This window comes from Lutra lutra, chromosome 11 (assembly GCF_902655055.1).
Source record: "Lutra lutra chromosome 11, mLutLut1.2, whole genome shotgun sequence".
In the NCBI taxonomy this organism is placed as follows: Eukaryota; Metazoa; Chordata; class Mammalia; order Carnivora; family Mustelidae; genus Lutra; species Lutra lutra.
This window is the reverse complement of record NC_062288.1, coordinates 85181929-85199711: the sequence shown is the minus strand read 5'-3', so window position 1 is coordinate 85199711 and position 17783 is coordinate 85181929. Positions and strand designations below refer to the sequence as shown.

General features: G+C 58.7%; 1 protein-coding gene across 2 annotated transcripts; it reads left to right on the top strand.

Moving 5' to 3' along the window:
• The first annotated feature begins 817 nt into the window (after positions 1–817).
• Positions 818–16951, top strand: IMPDH1 (inosine monophosphate dehydrogenase 1). Of its 2 annotated transcripts, none has more exons than XM_047695601.1 (15): positions 818–1080; positions 4983–5081; positions 7210–7258; positions 9478–9579; positions 9706–9780; positions 10036–10242; positions 10376–10463; positions 11306–11505; positions 12124–12214; positions 12481–12576; positions 13908–14051; positions 14170–14314; positions 14610–14753; positions 14891–14974; positions 16179–16951. In XM_047695601.1, the coding sequence occupies exons 1-15, from the start codon at positions 905–907 to the stop codon at positions 16198–16200; spliced, it is 1722 nt and encodes a 573-aa protein (XP_047551557.1). In that variant the 5' UTR covers positions 818–904; the 3' UTR covers positions 16201–16951. The 2 variants fall into 2 exon arrangements, with proteins under 2 accessions (XP_047551557.1, XP_047551556.1); XM_047695600.1 differs by having other exon boundaries at positions 4980–5081.
• Positions 16952–17783: the final 832 nt, after the last annotated feature.

Here is a 17783-nt window from a genome sequence, read left to right as displayed (position 1 = left end):
AGTGTTTACCATTTGCTCTCTTGGATTGCCAGATTTTTTTTTTTAAACTATACAGTATAAGAATTGTCAAGTGTTTATTTTCTGTCTACTCCGTCTCCTCAAAGAAATTGCCGGAAGGCAAGGACTCTTCTCTTTGCCATCTTTACTATGTGCGCGATCACTGTTGACAAGAATAATAACAGTGGTGAAACAGGAAGAGTTATGCCTTCTAGCCAGTAAATGAACAAGTTTGAGCACCTGCGTGCTCAGCCCCACTATCTGGTTATGGGGTACCCCCAAAAGAGGGCAGACCAGGCCTTTTTCCTTAAGGATCCTGCAGCCTTATCTGTTCCTTCCTCAGGTAGTGACAGTTAAAAGCTGAGGAGACCTATTTTCCTCTGGTCTAAGGGAGTCTGTTGAATAGGTAAAGGGGGCAGTAGGCAAAGGGAGATGGATTATCTCCCCGCCCATCTTGTCCTAGTTGAAGTAGGTCTGCGGCTGGCCCGTAGGAGGCGCTCCAGAGGACTATTCCATCAGTCTTCCTAGGCGCTCGGCTCCTTTTCTTTTCTGCTTTTCCTAAGGAGGAGCCAGGACAAACTGGAAGGTCTAGACGGAGGGGAAGGTGATGGGGCGGGGGGCGGCATTCCTTTGCAGTTCCACCTCCATCTCCTGGTATCCCCTCACTGATCCCGGGACGCGAGAGACGGGCTGAGTCCGAACACCCGCTTACCGGGCTGGGCGGAGCGCAGTGCCAAGGCCGAGCCTTCATCCCCTGGATGCCCCGCCCCCTACCCTCAAGCCCCACCCCGACCCTCAGGCCCCGCCCCTTCCCCGGCCCCCGACTGGGCTGCGCTCACTCCCCAGCGGGGGACCGGGGAGCCTCCAGGCGGAGAGGCTCCCGCCCGCCCTGAGCAGCGGCCTCCGCATGGAGGGGCCGCTTGCTCCACTAGCGGGGTCGGGGCCGCTGCCGCCACCGCCGCCGCTGCGGGGAGGCGGAGCCGCCGCCGTTCCGGAGCCCGGAGCCCGGCAACACCCCGGACACGAGACGGCGGCGCAGCGGTACAGCGCCCGTCTGCTGCAGGCCGGCTACGAGCCCGAGAGGTGACGCCCAGGGCAGAGCGCGCGGGGCGCATCCGGGGCGGGCGCGGTGGCTCCGGGAACCCGGCGACGCTGCGGGGGAGGGGAAGGGCAGGCCCTAGCACCCTTGCCCTCTAACTGCCTCAACCCTTAACTTCCTGAAACCAGGCTCAGACGCCAAGCACCTGGCTTTGGTTGGGGGATGCAGGCAGGCACTGGGCCAACGGTTCGGTGCTGCGCCGCGACTGGGAGCGGGGCAGAAAAACGCTTCCTGAAATCTTAGCCCTGTGTCGGATTTCGGTTACACACCCGACGGTACCTGGTCCAAGCGGCTCCAGCTTCTGGGGTGGAGACAGTGCTTGTTGGAGTCCCTGTCCAACTTTGTTTGCTCCTCCTGTAGCCGTTTCCTCCTAGAACTATCTCCAGAATCTTCCTGGCAGGTGTCAGTGTCCGGATGGATGCTTCCTCAGAACCCCGTGAGGACACCGCCCCCTCCACACCATTCACTGAGGTCTGATGAGGCCGCCAGTGCAGCTCACCTCAGGGTTTTTCTCCTAACCTTCAAGACGCCCTCCTGCCCGTAGCCTGCTGGGGTCTGTAAGAGTCACTGGAGGAAGAGTGGGGGTGTTGAGCTGGGCCCCACGGGGGTACTGGCTGCAAAGGAGACAGTGGCTAATCTCTGGATTGTATCACAGCTTGAAATGCAAACCCGCTGTCCTTCTGGTCCAGAGGATTTGGACTTGTTTCTCTGCCCCATCTGTTGGTGCTCAGCAGCCTGGGGAGGTGACCTGGAAGCTGGGTTTTGTGGGGGGAAGCTTCTGGGGGAATTAGCCCCGAAGCTCTGCACAGGGGCTGGCAGCTTATGTAAGAACTTTTAAAGGCTTAAGGGGCTGCTGGGTGAAGCCTGCCCCCCCCTCCCTTGGCAGGCTGCCTCTCTAGAATTGACTCAGGATTGGCAGCCCTACTTCCTCCCATCCTAGAAATCCAGCTCATGGGGCTCAGGGTCCAGGGTTATATAGGGAAAGGCCAGAGGAGGTGAGGGAGCAGGCTGGGGCACTTGGAGGCTTGATGGGGGTTACGCAGGTATTGCAAAAGTATCATTTCAGAGCTCAGACTGGGGCCATGAAGAAGCATTCCTTTTCCTCCTTGTACTTCTGCACAAAGGGGCATCCCCACCCCCCACCCGTCCCTGAAGAACCTGTGTCAAACCTGAGCCCCAGCCAGGTGGTGTAATGAGATTCCAAACCTGCTCACTAGACCTCCATCTGCTCTCACTGGCTTAGAGCTGTGGGAAGATGACAGGGTTGCATAGAAAGCCTGGGTCCTGGGTTTGAGGCTAGTGTTACTGTTTTCTGGCTTGAACTTGGGCGACCATGTTCCTTGTTCCAGCTCAACAATGCCAATGTTTTTGTTACCTCTTCTCCCCATCCCCACCCTCCCCTCAAAAGTGTTTTGAAATCTTGTCCCTTCAAAGGGCCCCAGACCAGGCAGAGGGAGACCTCTGGCTCCCTGCCTGGCACTGTTACCCCGTGACCCGAGACCCTAAAGAAGGTGCTTAGGCCTGTTCCTCGGCCCTGCTGCCTTCACAGCTGCGAGGTGGGGAGCCTCAGGGGACCAACAGCCCTTCCTCTGGCTGAGGAGGCCCACTGGTTGCCTCGGTGTCTCCTCCCCATGGAGGAAGCAGCTGGGGAAGATCAGGAAGAGGGAGGAGGAAAGCCACAGGGATGGATTAACGGTCTCTGGAAAAGGACAGCCTAACCCAGCGCTGAGCCCAGGAGCTTAGAGTAATGAGGAGCCCAGACAGGTCAGAGCTGGAGGGGGTATGGGGGAGCAGGAGAAGGGGCATAGGGCCATTCTGTCATCACTGGGAAAGTGACCCTCCCCATCACTCAGCCTAGCAGCCTCCTCTCCTGGGTCCAAGTTCTAGTCTGGGGCAGATGTCACATTCATTTCATTTGAGATACCGGAATCTAGCTGCTGTCCAGGTCTGGTGGAATCCTGACTAGTACCCTACCCATTTCTGACCCATTCCGTAGGGGATAGTGCCCCAGAGCATGTCCCTTAGAGATCTAGAGAGACCCTTAGAGATCTAGAGAGATCTAGCAGTCTCAGCTACTCTTTGCCTGCAATGCCATCCCAGCCCTATCCTACGGCTACAAAGGTGCCCCCAGAGCAGCTCTGGGTGGCCAGGGTCATTTCTCTGGCAGGTCTCACTATTCTGCCTCCAGGTGGCCAGTGGCAGGTCCTAGTTCTGTGCCCCTCAGGATACCCTCACTCCCCCATATGGTGGTCTGTGATGTTCCCATCACTCACAGTAAGAGGAAAGAGGGCACTGGATGTTTGAGTCTCTTTCAGCACTCCTCACGGGTCTCATCACTTAGCTCTGTGGGAAGGTCCCCCTCCCCTCTGCACACAGATGGAACAATCTGCATTTTCCTGGCAGGGTCCTGGGGTGTCACTGGGGGAGGCTGGGCATCCCAGCGAGCCTCCCCTGGGCCTGGCTGCCACCAAACTGTGGCACAGTAAACAAACGCAGCCTCCCAGGGCTGGGGGGTGGGGGGTGGGGAAGGAGCACCACAGCCAGCCAGCCACTTTGCCAGGAAGAGGACTGTGTCCCTGCCCTGCCTTTTTCTCCCCTTACCAAGGAGTGAGCTGTGGGAACCACAAGAGACCATGGAGTTTGGGGGTGGGGGGGATCTGCTCTCAAACTTTTGATCAGGAAGTGGCATTAGCCGTGCTGGTCACACAGAGGGAGGGTCTGCCCCCTGCCACCCCACCTGTCCTCATGTGAATCAATTTGCTACCAAATGTTAGTGCCGCCATGTAGAAATCCGGGTCTTGCCGGGCCCACAGAACCACCAAACTTCTGCTTGGGGGAATCCTCAGAACTTCCCTAGCTTGTCCTAATTTGTATGCATACTTGCCTAAGCCAGAGCTGTCATCCTCCTCCACCTTCCTAGGGCACTATCCTCCCAAATAAAAACTAACTTTTCCCTCTGGGGTTAAAACGCCGATGATTATACACCACTTTCTGAGCTGGGGACAGGGATGTCGGACAGAAGCATTGGATCAGGAAGCCAAGGCAGTACCCATGCTCCCTGGCTTCCTGAACTGAAGGTTTTGCATCCGTAAAGTGGGGCTATCTAATAGTTGGCAGCTGACGGACTGTAGAGTAAATGTGATCATTTATGAAAAATGCCTTGTAAATTGCAGAGGGCTTCAAGGCCGCCCAAAGGTCAGGGAACGTCATTGTTGAGATTGCCTGCCCCCTAGGCATGATGTTGGGGGAGATGGGGAGCCTACAATCACAAACTCCAGTATGTTGGGGAGCGGTGAGCCCAAACCAGTTCCTCAGGGCTCCAAGTACCCATCAGAGAGCCCTTCCCTTGGTCTTGGGTAAAGGCAAACCATGTTAGAGGCATCCCTGGGCTGGGGAGTTAGGACAAGGGGAGACGGGGACCCGATGGCTGGGGGAGCCCAGATTGGGGCCACCCAGGTTGGGAGTGAACCTAGGGGCGCGTTGCGGGGCGGGGGAAGGGGGTGCTAGGAGGCGGGACCACAACTGGTGGAGGGGGCGTGTCCCGGCCAGGTTCAGTCCCCTCCCCCCACTGGATCCACACTCCCTCCCCCGCTCGGTACGCGGGGCTGCTGTGCCACTGCGGGCGGCGGCTGGGCCGGGCTCCGCGGGGCCTTTGTGCGGCGCGGGGCGGAGGCGGCGGCCTCCCCGGGGAGGAGCGGGAGGAGAGGGCGGTGCCCCGGGCCCGCCTCGCCGCTGCCGCAGCCCCCGCCCCCGGCCAGCCTGGCCCGCGGCGGCAGCGTGGCCGCAGCGCGGCGTCAGCACAGCAGCGGCGACAGCAGCGACAACAGCAACAGCAGCGGGGCGGCCCGCGCGGGTGTTTATGTCGGGTCGCGGTGTCTCCCAGCAGCATGGCGGACTACCTGATCAGCGGCGGCACCGGCTACGTGCCAGAGGATGGGCTCACCGCGCAGCAGCTCTTCGCCAACGCCGATGGCCTCACTTACAAGTAAGCGCCGGGGGGGGGGGGGGGGGGGGTCGGCGCACCCACCCGTGCGCCGCGATTCCCCCAGCCCGGGGCCCTGCACGTGCACCGTTCCCCGCTCTGCGACGCCCGCGTTCTCCGGCCCAGATTCGAGTGACTTGGGGTGGGGGTGGGGGGACCCGGCAAAGACAGGAAGGAGGCCCGCGCAGAGAGCAGACGGACGTGGCACAGCGACATAGCGGGCCCTCTGTGCTGTGCCCCGTTTATGGCCGGATCCGGGGTCAGCCTGCCCCCTTTCTCCTCTCGTGGGCGTTTTGACCCCATGGAGGGGCCTTGGGACGGGTGGGAAGTGGAGATGTGGGAGTTATGGAGAGACTTTTTCCAGACCTTGGTCCAGGACACCCTCTCGCTCCCAGCTCACAAGAGGGTAGAAGGGACCCTGGAGTCCAGCTAAGGCAGCTGCTTGGGTGTTGCCTCCAGGAGAGGCCCAGCTGGGCAGTTGGGATGGCTCCTTTCCCCCACAGACCTGTCCAGCCTTACTTCCACCTGTGTCCTGCCCGCCCACTGGTTAGCACTTGTGCCCCCTGGGTGTGGGTATTTTGTGACTACCACCCCAAGCCTACCCCACACGGGATTTTGGAGGAGGATGAGACCTCTCCGTTTGCCTCTGGCTTAGTTTGCTTTTCCATGGGCCCTGGGCCAGTTGTCCTGCGGGCTGCAGGCCTGGCACTAGCTCCTCTACAGGCTGCAGGATTGTGTCCATGCCAGGAAAGAGCATCAAAATCTGGGGCTGGGAGGAGTGGGGATGCTGGCAAGTCAGAAGAACCCCAGTCCTGTCTCTTGCCAGTCCCTGCCTTCACCTGGAAGCATTCTTGCTTGGCAGGCAGTTTCCCTAGACACCAGGATTCCCAGTCATTCCTGTGTGGCCCCCTTGCCTGGCCACAGCTGGGGTGTGGGTCAGGTGAGGGATGTAGATAATGCCAAGACAATGTCCGGGGGCCCAGACTCCAGCATTTCTCCTTCTGCCTCTTCATGAACCACAGAGGCCTCTTCACTGCACAGAAGGGCTGCCAAGGGGGCAGGGACAGTTAAGGTTCTTGATTTGTCTGGGGGTCTTTGATGAAGGGGGAGAAAGTATCTCTTTGATATATTGTTCGCTGGAGTCTTCTAGGAAAACTCACTAGGGAAATTGCTAGGAGTTTCTCTAGGTCTGGGGCAGGTTAAAGATCCCACCTCTCCGAGCCACCCTGGAGCTTTTCCTTCCTGCACTGGGGTGCCTGCTGCTTTGCATCGTCCTGTTGGGAGTGTTCCTGAAGTATGGAGCATTTGCTTTTGGGTGTGTCCACCAAAGCCCTGTGATTTCAGGCAGTCTAGCCCATGGTGGGGGTGGAGTGGTGGCTATAGCACTTTTCTGTGCCATACCCCTGCAGGTGTACACTCTCCTTCTCGGGTTTGCTGTGACCGGGGCCTACCCTAGTGTGGGCAGCTGCCACACTCTGACCAGCTGTCCTGGTCCTAAACTGCTGGGAAACCCCCTTCCTCCCCTTTTCCATCCCAGGCCGTGTCTGTGGTGTACCCCACTCCAATCGGAGTGGAGTCCCTGCTCTGTCCAAACATGCCCCACGCTCAGGGCCCTGGGGTCCCTCCATGCTGCTCTGAACCCGCGTGACTCAGCAGCCCTGGCCCTGGGCTGAGCCACTTGTCCTGTGCTTTGAGGTGTTTATGCCATGCTGTGCTACTAAATGGTTTTCAGGTTCATTCCGTGTTTGCTGACTGTCTCCCCCTATCAAGATGGAGAAGTGTTCGAGGGCAGGCACTGTATGTACTCTGTGTGTCATTACAGGGACTTCTGTGTCCCTTGATGAACTCTGAGCCCTGAAGGCAGTGGGCATCTGGGGCCACCCGCCTTGGTGGCGCCCCAGTCCACAGACTTTCCGCTGGCTTTGGCTTGAGGTCTCTGGGCTGGAGTCCACCAGATGCTGGTTGGAGGGCAGGGGGTTGCTTCAGCCCTGACCAGGGAATGACGTGGATCAGAGGGCTCCAATCTTTGCCCCTCCTCCCACCCACAGGCTGTCTCCCCTAGGCATTGTAGGCCCTTCCCCTTTTGGGGACCCCTCCCTACCCCATAACACTCACTTTTCTGTCTCCACAGCGACTTCCTGATTCTCCCAGGATTCATAGACTTCATAGCTGATGAGGTGGTGAGTACCTCTTCTGCTGACCTGGGGGGAGAGGGACCATGTAGATGGTAGAAGAGGCTGGCTTCTTATTCAAGGGCAGGGTGTGGGAGAGACTTATCTTGGGCATGTAGCCTTTATTGCTGCCAGAGAAACTGGCACAGAGTAGTGGGTCATGTCTAATGGGGCAGAGGCAGCTGCGGGGACTCAGGGGTATGCTGAGCAGTGGGCCTAGCACAGGGCGGGAGGGCTGTTGCCGACAGAACCCGCGGTGAGGTTCAAAAAGACCCTGGGGGCATGGGCATGGGTGCGGCAGCCCTCTTACCGTTGCAGGGAAGGATTGGATTTTGTCTGAAATGCTGAGCAAGGACATGACAGAAGCCAGTAAAATTCTGGAGACTTTGGATGAGGTGGACAGACTTGTTTGTGGATCCATAATGCAGGAATTGGCAAGAGGATTTGAAAGAATTAGATTTTGGACAGATACAAGGAAACATGGTGCCTCGCTTTATTGGAGGGGCTCAGCAATGAGCCAAGAGAATGGACAGTGTTCTTTACACAATTAAGATATGACAAGCTCATAGAAACCAAGGGGTAGGTGCGGATGAGTGTAAGTCATTTCATGGAAAAGTTAGACTATTCTTTTTTTTTTTTTTAAGATTTTATTTATTTATTTGTCAGAGAGACAGCAAGAGAGAGCACAAGCAGAGGGAGTGGCAGGCAGAGGGAGAAGCAGGCTCCCCGCTAAGCAAGGAGCCTGATGGGGGACTTGATCCCAGGACCCTGGGATCATAACCCAAGCAAAAGGCAGACGCTTTTAACCCACTGAGCCACTCAGGTGCCCCAAGTTAGATTATTCCATAATGAATTCATGCACGTTAAAAAATCGTTTCCTTTGTTGCTGTTACCGATGTTTATTCAGGTCTGATCCTCAAGAAAGAGCAAAGACCAGAGTGTGCCTGAATCAGTCTTACATCTGGGAGACTCCTGTCTAGCCTGTGTAGCCAGTGCTGATGTGGACAGATTTGGGGGGGAAATTTGAGCTGTTCTGAACATGCACCTGGTGATGGCGACCAGGATGTCTGGGTTCAGCTGTTCAGTTTAACAAAGTTTACCAAGCCCTCTGGCTTTATGCCGGACCCTGGGCAGGGTGCAAAGAAGAAAGGGATGAAAATGTCCCCTCCCAGCCATCAAGGGTCTCCTTGTCCTGTGGCCTAGGTCAGGAAGGCTGTGTGACTCTTCTTCTGTGGCTTGATGAGAGAGAAGAAGGGGTTTTCTAGACCGCAGGGCCATCGTTCTGAACCAGAGTCTGTGAGATGGATTTCAGGGGCCTATGAATCTCCAAAAATTCTATACCAAAGTCTGTGAGAGCTTGGGAGGCTAGGATCCATGAGCCATTGGCCTGAATCTCAGAGGCAGATTCCTCCCCAGTGAGTATGTGCCTCCCTGACCTTTCCCCTGAGTGGCAGACCCTTGGTTCTCTACTTCCATGGATGTCTGATAGACTCCTTCCTGTGCCTTCTCCTCCCGGTCACAGCCTCTCCCGCCTGGCCCTGCTCAGCTGCCTGCTCCGTGGCCTCCCTGCCTCAGGCCTTGTCACGTAGAGTCCATTCTCCACATCAGAGCCTAAGCGACCTCTTTAAAACATGAAGCAGAGCAGGTCTCTCCTCTGCCTGAGACCTTCCTGTGGCTTCTCATCTTAGAGGCAAATCTAAGTTCCTCTCCTCTCCGTGGCCTTCAAGACTACACTACCCTCACTGCCCACCCACCCCCCTGTCTGCCTCTTACCCCTTATCCCCTGCTCTCCCCCTTTCTACTGTGCTAGCCTTTTCCTGTCTTAAATACACCTCAGGAAGACTGGGAACAGAGGCCAGGTTCACACTCACAGCTCCCTCGGCCTGACACGACAGTCCCTAAGACTCTGACTCGACTGGTTCCCACTTGTCACATCCCAAGGAAGGGTCTTTTCCTGACCACCACATCCTTCTTGCCATGGTGACTTGGCTTTGTCATCTCTCTTTGGAGCCTTTATCTTGACTGAAAAAATCTCATACATGTTGTTTTCGTGTTTGTCATCTTTCCAAGTAGATTGTAACCTCCAGGAGGGACAGCAGGGACCTTACCTGCCTTGTCCACTGCTGTGTCTGCAGGCCCATCCTGGTGTCGGGGACCCATGGGAGCTCAGTAAAGGTTCGTTGAGTGAATAGTAAAACTCTTCACCTAGACCGTGCCTCTATTCTCAGGACCTGACTTCAGCCCTGACTCGGAAGATCACCCTGAAGACGCCACTGATCTCCTCCCCGATGGACACTGTGACAGAAGCCGACATGGCCATTGCCATGGCTGTGAGTCAGGCACCAGGGTGGCGTCCCTGGGGTGGGTGGGCTGAATGGGAGGCTGGATTCAGAAATGGGGTTTGCAGAGCAAGAGGGTTGAGCCCTCACTCTGATCGTGCTTCCCTTCCACCCCAGCTGATGGGCGGTATTGGTTTCATTCACCACAACTGCACCCCGGAGTTCCAGGCCAACGAGGTGCGGAAGGTGAAGGCAAGTACCAGGCCTGTCCCCAGAAAGAAGATGTGACCCAGCCGCCCCCTCCTTTGCCATCCCTGCAGGCTGGTGCATCCCCTGGCTGACTGCCGTGGGGTCTTGTCTGCCCTTCCCCACACTGGGGACACGGGGCCCAGTCCTCGTTTGCCCATTGCCCCCTCTCCCCATTGAGAGCCCTGGCTCCCCTGTGGCTTGGCTGTATGCCACCTGCATCCTTCTTCCAGCCTTTTCCTTCCCCATCTCTACCCACAGAAATTTGAACAGGGCTTCATCACGGACCCCGTGGTGCTAAGCCCCTCACATACTGTGGGCGACGTGTTGGAGGCCAAGATCCGGCATGGCTTCTCTGGCATCCCCATCACAGAGACAGGCACCATGGGCAGTAAGCTGGTGGGCATTGTCACCTCCCGAGACATTGACTTTCTTGCCGAGAAGGACCACACCACCCTCCTTAGCGAGGTACCTGTAGGGGGAAGGGAGGACCTCACATCCTGGGGCCTCAGGCTGGTGCCTGTGACCAGGGACCAGAGGGAGGCCTGGCTCCCTTCTCTCTCACCTGCCAACCTGCAGGCAAATGTTCCTGGCTCCACAGGTGATGACGCCACGGAACGAGCTGGTGGTGGCTCCAGCAGGTGTAACCTTGAAAGAGGCAAATGAGATCCTGCAGCGCAGCAAGAAAGGTACTTGGGCATGGGCAGAAAGCTCCAGAGCCCCCCAGTCTGGCTCCTGGTACCCCAGGCCTGCTGTTGCTGCTGACCATTGTCTTGACCCAGCAACCAGACTGGCCAGGCCTTAGGGAAGGTTTGAGCAATCCCAGGTTAGATCATGAATCCTGAATTCCTTTTCTTGGCATAGGAAAACCTGTTCCTTATTCAACATCTTCATACTATGTCTCCCCATAAAGCTCGTCCTGTGAAATGCTCATCACAAAAAAAAAAAAAAGTCTGAAACATGCTGCTTTCTATCTCCCACATTCCCTTAAAAAAATTGTATGTCCACTTATTAAAGGCCCTGAGAAATCCTGCAGTTAAGTTTATTTGACATTGTAGCTGCTGACATGACATTCATTAGGTCCTTATGGGAGACATTAGCAATGCCTCCCTGGCTCCTACTGGGTTGTTTTCTGGGGGCGATGTTGTAGAGGGTATGTGTTCCTTCCTGCAAGACAGCCTTACGTTTGTGCCCTGGCTAGGGGTTTTCGACCACTGTGGCCTGTGGCCTAGCAGGTGAAAGACAGCCAGTGCTCGGGCGCCACCTACCCAGCCTGGTTAGGCCACTGGTTAGGGCAGGAAGAGCTCCGGAACCCACTTGGCTAGGAGGTTTCTTTGCTTCCTGTTCCTGGGAAGAGGGCCAGGTCCCTAGGAGAATTTCCTGGGTGGGTGCTGTCACCTAGTGGCTGTTTTGGGCACCTCCGTGGAATCTCTGACCTGGCTCGTTTCCTCCTCACGGTCCCCCAGTCCCCCAGTCCCACTCCCGCCCCAAGAGGCCTGCTCCTTTACCAAACCTTTGCATTCCTCATCAGGGAAGCTGCCCATTGTCAATGATCGTGATGAGCTGGTGGCCATCATTGCCCGCACTGACCTGAAGAAGAACAGGGATTACCCTCTGGCCTCCAAGGATTCCCACAAGCAGCTGCTGTGTGGGGCGGCCGTGGGCACCCGGGAGGATGACAAATACCGGCTGGATTTGCTCACCCAGGCAGGCGCTGACGTCATAGTGCTGGTACGGGCACCACCAGGGGCGCGGTGGTTCAGGAGAGGAGAGGCTCACAAAGACCCGGGTTTGCCTCCAATGAAGCCTGAAGCCGGGATTAGGAGGGTCACTTGTCCTCTGACAGCTCAGGCCCTCTGCACCCTAACACTCAGAGCTCACATTCTTTGAGAACCTCCCGCTCACCAGGTCCTGCACTGAGACCTTTATGTGGATGAACTCATTTGGTCCTCACCACAACTCCCTGAGGGTCAAGACCACGCCCACCTGTCAGAGGAAGAACCCGGGGTGGCAGGAATGCAATGGTTTCATCTGGTAGTGAGTTGGTGGGAACAGGCTATGGCCCCAGGCAACACGTTCTTGCTGTGAAGACCGGTCCATACAGTGGCTATGCTGGGGCCCTCTCTGCTCTGAGACCGTAAATCGGTCGTGTTCAACCTTTGGGGGAAAGCAGGCCTCTTCGAGACTCAGTCTGCTGAGAGCTGTCAAGCTGCTTTCCCAGGGGGAAGAAGAGCGAGCTTTCTCCTAACACTTTTCATACAATTTCAGGAGTTTGTCCGTTCATGATCCCCTTCCTCCTCTGAGGACTCGGCCACTGAAGCCTGAGCTTTTCTGTCCCCCTTCTCGCAGGACTCCTCCCAAGGGAACTCCGTGTATCAGATCGCCATGGTGCACTACATCAAGCAGAAATACCCCCACCTCCAGGTGATTGGGGGGAATGGTGAGTGCAGGGTCCCCGTCAGCCCCCAGCCCTCGTTCCCTCGCTGTGTAACTTTCCTTCTGTCCTTCAGCCTCTCTAGGTGATGGCATTGCTCCTGCGTGGGGGCAGAAGGCTGAATGAATGGGCTTGGTCCCTGGGGGTCGGTGGGGGGTGGTGAGGGGGGATAGACTGGGGTCCCAGGCAGCCCCAGAGCAAGGCAAGGGCATCCCATCCTCACAGTGTTTCTCTTTCCCTGCTTCTCCAAACCCTCATCCCCACCCCTTCAGTGGTGACAGCGGCTCAGGCTAAGAACCTGATTGATGCCGGCGTGGACGGGCTGCGCGTGGGCATGGGCTGTGGCTCCATCTGCATCACCCAGGAAGGTAGGTGTCAGGAGAGCGATGCCAACAAGAATGCCCCCAGGCCTTCTGCAGGCTCTGGGGCCCCACTCATGTCCCACAGATGTGTGCTGAATGCTCGCTGTACCAGGCCTCTTCCCAGGACGAGGGGTGCTTCAGGGGTGACTTGGGCTCCAACTCTGTCTCTCTGGCCCACTGACTTGGGGGAGGCTGGTGCGAGATCAGGTTACTGTGAATTTTGGGGTATGTGCCAGCCTGCTTCTCAGATTCTGGTCCAGAAGGCCCAGTCTGGAGGGCCAAGGCTGGTGTGAATCCTTCTCTGAGGGGCTCGTTGGAACCCAGCTCAGAGTTGGGATCAGCTTTTTGACAAGGCAGGAACTTGGGGACATGGAGATAGCATGTCCCTGAGTGTGTGAGGACATAGGAGCTTATCACCATGTGGCAATAATGGCAGACGGGGATCCAGCTCAGTCACAAAGCCCTTTTTCGGGGTGTGCTCCTACCCATGAAGTGGGGGAGACCCTGCTGTGTATCCCCGTGTGGTTGAGGTGTGCTCCCTGGAGGCTGGGGTCTGACTTGTAGGTCCTGGCTTGGCCTGAGGGGATGTATCTGGCCCCTCGAGGGAAGGTCATTTCTCCACAACACCAAGTGACCCATTTGGTCTTGGTCTTTTCTGCCCAAAACGTCTCCTCCTTTTGGTCTTCAGAGCCTCTGCTTTTAAGTTTTGACCCTTTGTCTTAGCTGACCACCCTGGTAAAATGGGGGTCTTCCCTCGGTGACTCAACAAACTGAGCACCTGCTGTGTGTCAGGCACTGTTCTGACTCTTGGGAGGCAATAGGGACCAAACAAACCACAGGTACTTCTTGACAAGGCCTCTTCTCCACTGTACCCCACTTCACCTCTATCCCCAGGTATGTGCTAGTTCCTTAGACTTCCCACTTAAAACCTCATACTTAGAGACCCTGGACCATTAAATCAGAGAAACATACACCTGTATCCCAAAGGAGGCTGTGAGTACCTTACCCTGGGAACAGGCTTCACAAATCACAGAAGTTGAGAGAGAGACCTTGAGCCTGGGGACCCCCTCCCCCAGACCCACATGCCCCGGTCTGGGGGTGGGTGCGCTCTACTCTGAAAGCCACCAGAATCCTGCAAGGCTTGAATGTTCCGGGTGGAGTGGGCCAGGTCCCTGGGGTGCCCTTGCCCTCAGTGTTCCTTGCTGCCACCTATCTTGTGCCTCAGAAATACCGTCTAGCCTGGTCCCTTTCCCCACGCGGAGGTGGGGCACACGGAGAAGGAGGCTTCTCCCTGTGTTGCTGCTGGAGCTCTGATGGGTATCCCCCCCTACACACAGTGATGGCGTGTGGTCGGCCCCAGGGCACTGCCGTCTACAAGGTGGCTGAGTATGCCCGGCGCTTTGGGGTGCCGGTCATAGCGGATGGTGGCATCCAGACCGTGGGGCATGTGGTCAAGGCCTTGGCCCTGGGAGCCTCCACAGGTGAGGGGGCTCTGCTGGGGTCGGGGCAGGGTGGGGTGGGGGGGTGGGGGGCCGGGAGGTGGGCAAGGGCAGTAGGAGGTCTGTGGGGCTAGAGACACTGACCCCTCAACCATCGCAGTGATGATGGGCTCCCTGCTTGCCGCCACAACGGAGGCCCCTGGCGAGTACTTCTTCTCCGATGGGGTGAGGCTCAAGAAGTACCGGGGCATGGGCTCCTTGGACGCCATGGAGAAGAGCAGCAGCAGCCAGAAACGATACTTCAGGTGCCCCGCTGTGGAACCCCAGCCCCGGGCAGACCAGCCACAACCCTCCTGCGTCCCCACCACCTGTGACTTCCCCACGTGGTGCCCAGTCCCCACATGATAGTTCTGGAAACAAGGCACAGGGTACAAGTAGTGGACCTGGGATGGTCCCTGGGCCGTCTGACTCAGAACCCAGGGAGGGGCTGCTCTGGGGGGCCTTCTGCGTGGTGTCCCCTCTGCTGGTTCCCTCAAGAGGTAGGGTGGGCTCCCCTGAGCCGGGGGGCCGCTTGCCTTAGTCTCTTTGACCTCCACGCAGTGAGGGGGATAAAGTGAAGATCGCACAGGGTGTCTCAGGCTCCATCCAGGACAAAGGCTCCATTCAGAAGTTCGTGCCCTACCTCATAGCGGGGATCCAACATGGCTGCCAGGATATTGGCGCCCGGAGCCTGTCTGTACTGCGGTGAGTCCTGCAACTGGGGCTGGGGCTGTTGGGGGGGGCACAGGTGGGGGTCCCTGGGAGGCTCCCGGCTCCTCCCTGCTTCCTCCCTCTCTCTCTGTCCTCGGTGTCCCTGACACTCTCCACCTACCTGCCCACAGGTCCATGATGTACTCAGGAGAGCTCAAGTTCGAGAAGCGGACCATGTCGGCTCAGATCGAGGGCGGCGTCCATGGCCTGCACTCGTAAGTGTGGCAGCCTCCTTGCCCCAGCTGGCGGGCACCGGGTCGGGCAGGTGGGGCCATGGTTCTGAGGCCAGGCTGAGGTCTCAGGGAACCCGTGGACCATGTGCTCCAGTGATGGGTGCTGCCGCAGGAGGAGCCCATCTCCCTCCAGGGCCGGGCCCACTCTGGGACCTTGTCCTTTAGCCCCCAGTCAGGCAGGCCCCTCCGCTCCCCTCGGGCACCTCCCTGAGCAGGACATGGGAGGCTGTGGCCGCTGACCCCTCCTGGGCTCCAGTCCCTCGCTTGCTCAGCGGCTTGGTGGCTGGTGGCAGGGGCTGGTGGCGCCGGGCTCTTGCTGGTGGCAGCGTCAGGCAGGCAGGCAGAGGCTGGGGGCACGCGCCCTCTGGCGGTGACAAGGGCAGAGCGACAGATGCCAGGGCCAGAGCTGGGGCGGCCGCGGGCGGGGGCAGTGCTAGTTGGCAGCGGTAGTCGCAGAGGCATGCGTCCCCGCCCTGGTGGAGAGGGCCGACCCCCACCCCCCCGACACCGGCGGGCGTCTAACCTGTGTCTCTTTCTGCCTCACCCTCCCGTAGCTATACCTTTCTGCCGTGTAAGTAACCGCGCTGCCCGGGCCAAGCGTAGAGTAGAGCAGGGGCAGTCTGGGTGGGTCCTGGGTTGGGGGCAGGGGCTGCTGGGTCGGGGGTGGCCCTGGGGTGTCAGCAGGGGACATGGACCCTAGGACCAGCACCGAGCTGGGGGCAGCCGACCGTGGCCTCTCCTCCAGCAGAAACCACCCCTTCTGGGGTGCAGACCCATGTCCCTGACCACAGGCCTCGGCTACCCTGTCTTGGACTGGACCCAGTGACCACCTAGGCCTAGGCCGCTGTGTGTGCAGGGGTGGGGTGGAGGTGCAGCTCGGTCTGAGCTTGCTCTTGAGGATGGACTGTGTCTTCATAGCTCCATAGCTGCGTCTCCGTCCCCACGCTGAGGACAGTCCGCTCAGCCGTGGCTGTAGCCAGAAGGAGCATGGCTGTCTCTGGACCTGGCATGGTTCTTTCAGGAGCCTTGGCCTGGGGAACACAGAGGCACAGGGCCTGCTCTTTCCTCCCCCACGCCCCCCATGTGGGGGTGCCCTGGCAGCCCAAGGCCTAATGGCAAGGGGATCTGGGAAGGGAGCAGGGTCCAGAAACCCACTCTTGGCTTCCCTCTTGCCTTGTCCCCACAGTTACGAGAAGCGGCTGTACTGAGGATGGTGGTGGAAGCCGGGGCAGTGGAGGGGGTGCGCCCCAGGGTGCCCCTTTGAGCACCGCCTCCCTCCATAACTGAGTGGTCCATAGATTTGCACTACGGATTCCGCAGCTCCTTTCCAGGTAGAGAGGAGGGGAGCCCCTGAGGGTCTATGGCCCCCTCCTGGCCAACCCCTGCAGAGTTCGGACTGCTCCCAGGGCTCAGCTGCCCTGGGGGTCCCCCCAGGTTCCCCCTCCTTCAGTCCCTCTGAGCCTAGCCAGCCTGGGCTCTCAGGCCGTGTGCCTGCCTCAGGTCTTTCTCGCTGCAGCCTGCTCCGGCCTGGCGCCCACCCCTGGGGCAGGTGGCCCCTCCTGGCTTTCGTAGGGCACCTCCCTCCCCACCCCCCACCCTGGAAATGGTGCTCTCCTGGCCCTGCCTCTGGCCCTTCTTGGGCTGCTGCCCCCTCAGCCATGTGGCACTTCTGGGCTCCTGACCTAGGCCAGAGGGAGGTCTCTGCCCCCTTCCCCTGGCCCTAGGCTACCCGGGCCCGGCTCCTCAGGCTGCTGCCCCCACCCCCACCCCTGTCCCTGGCCCTGGGGAGGAGGCTGCCCTTCATTCCTGACTCACCGTCATCCCCAGGTGTACCATTCCTGCCCTCTCCTCTCAGCTGCAGTCGAAGGCTTTAACTTTGCACACTTTGGGGTCACAGTTATGTCATTGTATATTAAATAATCGGAATAAATCAAGAGGTCTTAATACCTCTCCATCCTGTCTCTGCCTCTTGTCCACTGGGCAGTTGGCCCCCATCCTGGTAGCTCCGAGCCCCCATCAGAGCCAGGCTGGGGTGGGGTTGGGGGGCACTAGGCCCAGCCTCCCCAGGAAGGGGAGGAGGGCGTTGTGGGACTCTAGGGGCTGTTGGCACAATTGGGCCGCATGGCCAGGCAGAGGGGTCTCCCAGGCCTGGGCCTATGCCCCTGCTGCCTGGGGCCACCGAGGCCGCAGAAGACGAATGTCAGGAGCCTCCCTGGTGGCCGACCACAAGTCCCCACCACGGCCTCACGACATCAAACGGTGCAGCCCAGACACAGGCGGGCGCAGAGTGGGGCTGCAGCCCTGACCGGCACCTTCATCCGCGGAGACCCGTGTGTGGGTACCGGGTGGAGGGGTCCAGCTCCCACAGTTCGTCTGCTCTCAGATCCCGAGTCCCAGCCTCAAACCCCGCCCTGTGGGGATGGCACCTATGCGTGGGCTGCTGCATCTCCTGGGGACGGGGGCGGGGGTTCCTGGGGCGTTCCCCTTGCCTTCCTCTGCCTCTGTTGCAGCTGGGCATTGGTCTCACAGCCAAGCCACCCAGGTACAGACACCACTCAGGCGCGTAAGCCAAGAAGATGGCCCGAGTGCTCCACGGGCAGGAATGAGCAGAGGCTGTAGAAACAAAACCCAGTTTGTGGCTCGTGAACAGCTGGAAACATTCCCCTGTCGGGGAGGGGCTGCCTCAGGCTCCTCTCCACCTGCCTGCCGGGACCTGCCGGCCCTCAGACCTTTCCGGAAAGAGCCCCTTGGTCTGGGGCCAGCCTTTCATGGTGGCGTCTTCAGGGGTGAG

Excerpts from the sequence above, each read along its gene's own strand:
- IMPDH1 (XM_047695600.1), top strand. The coding sequence starts at position 905 with ATGGAGGGGCCGCTTGCTCCACTAGCGGGGTCGGGGCCGCTGCCGCCA. Across the intron at positions 11,506-12,123 it reads GCGCTGACGTCATAGTGCTG|GACTCCTCCCAAGGGAACTC; the intron begins GTACGGGCACCA and ends CCCTTCTCGCAG. Across the intron at positions 14,975-16,178 it reads GGCGTCCATGGCCTGCACTC|TTACGAGAAGCGGCTGTACT; the intron begins GTAAGTGTGGCA and ends TTGTCCCCACAG.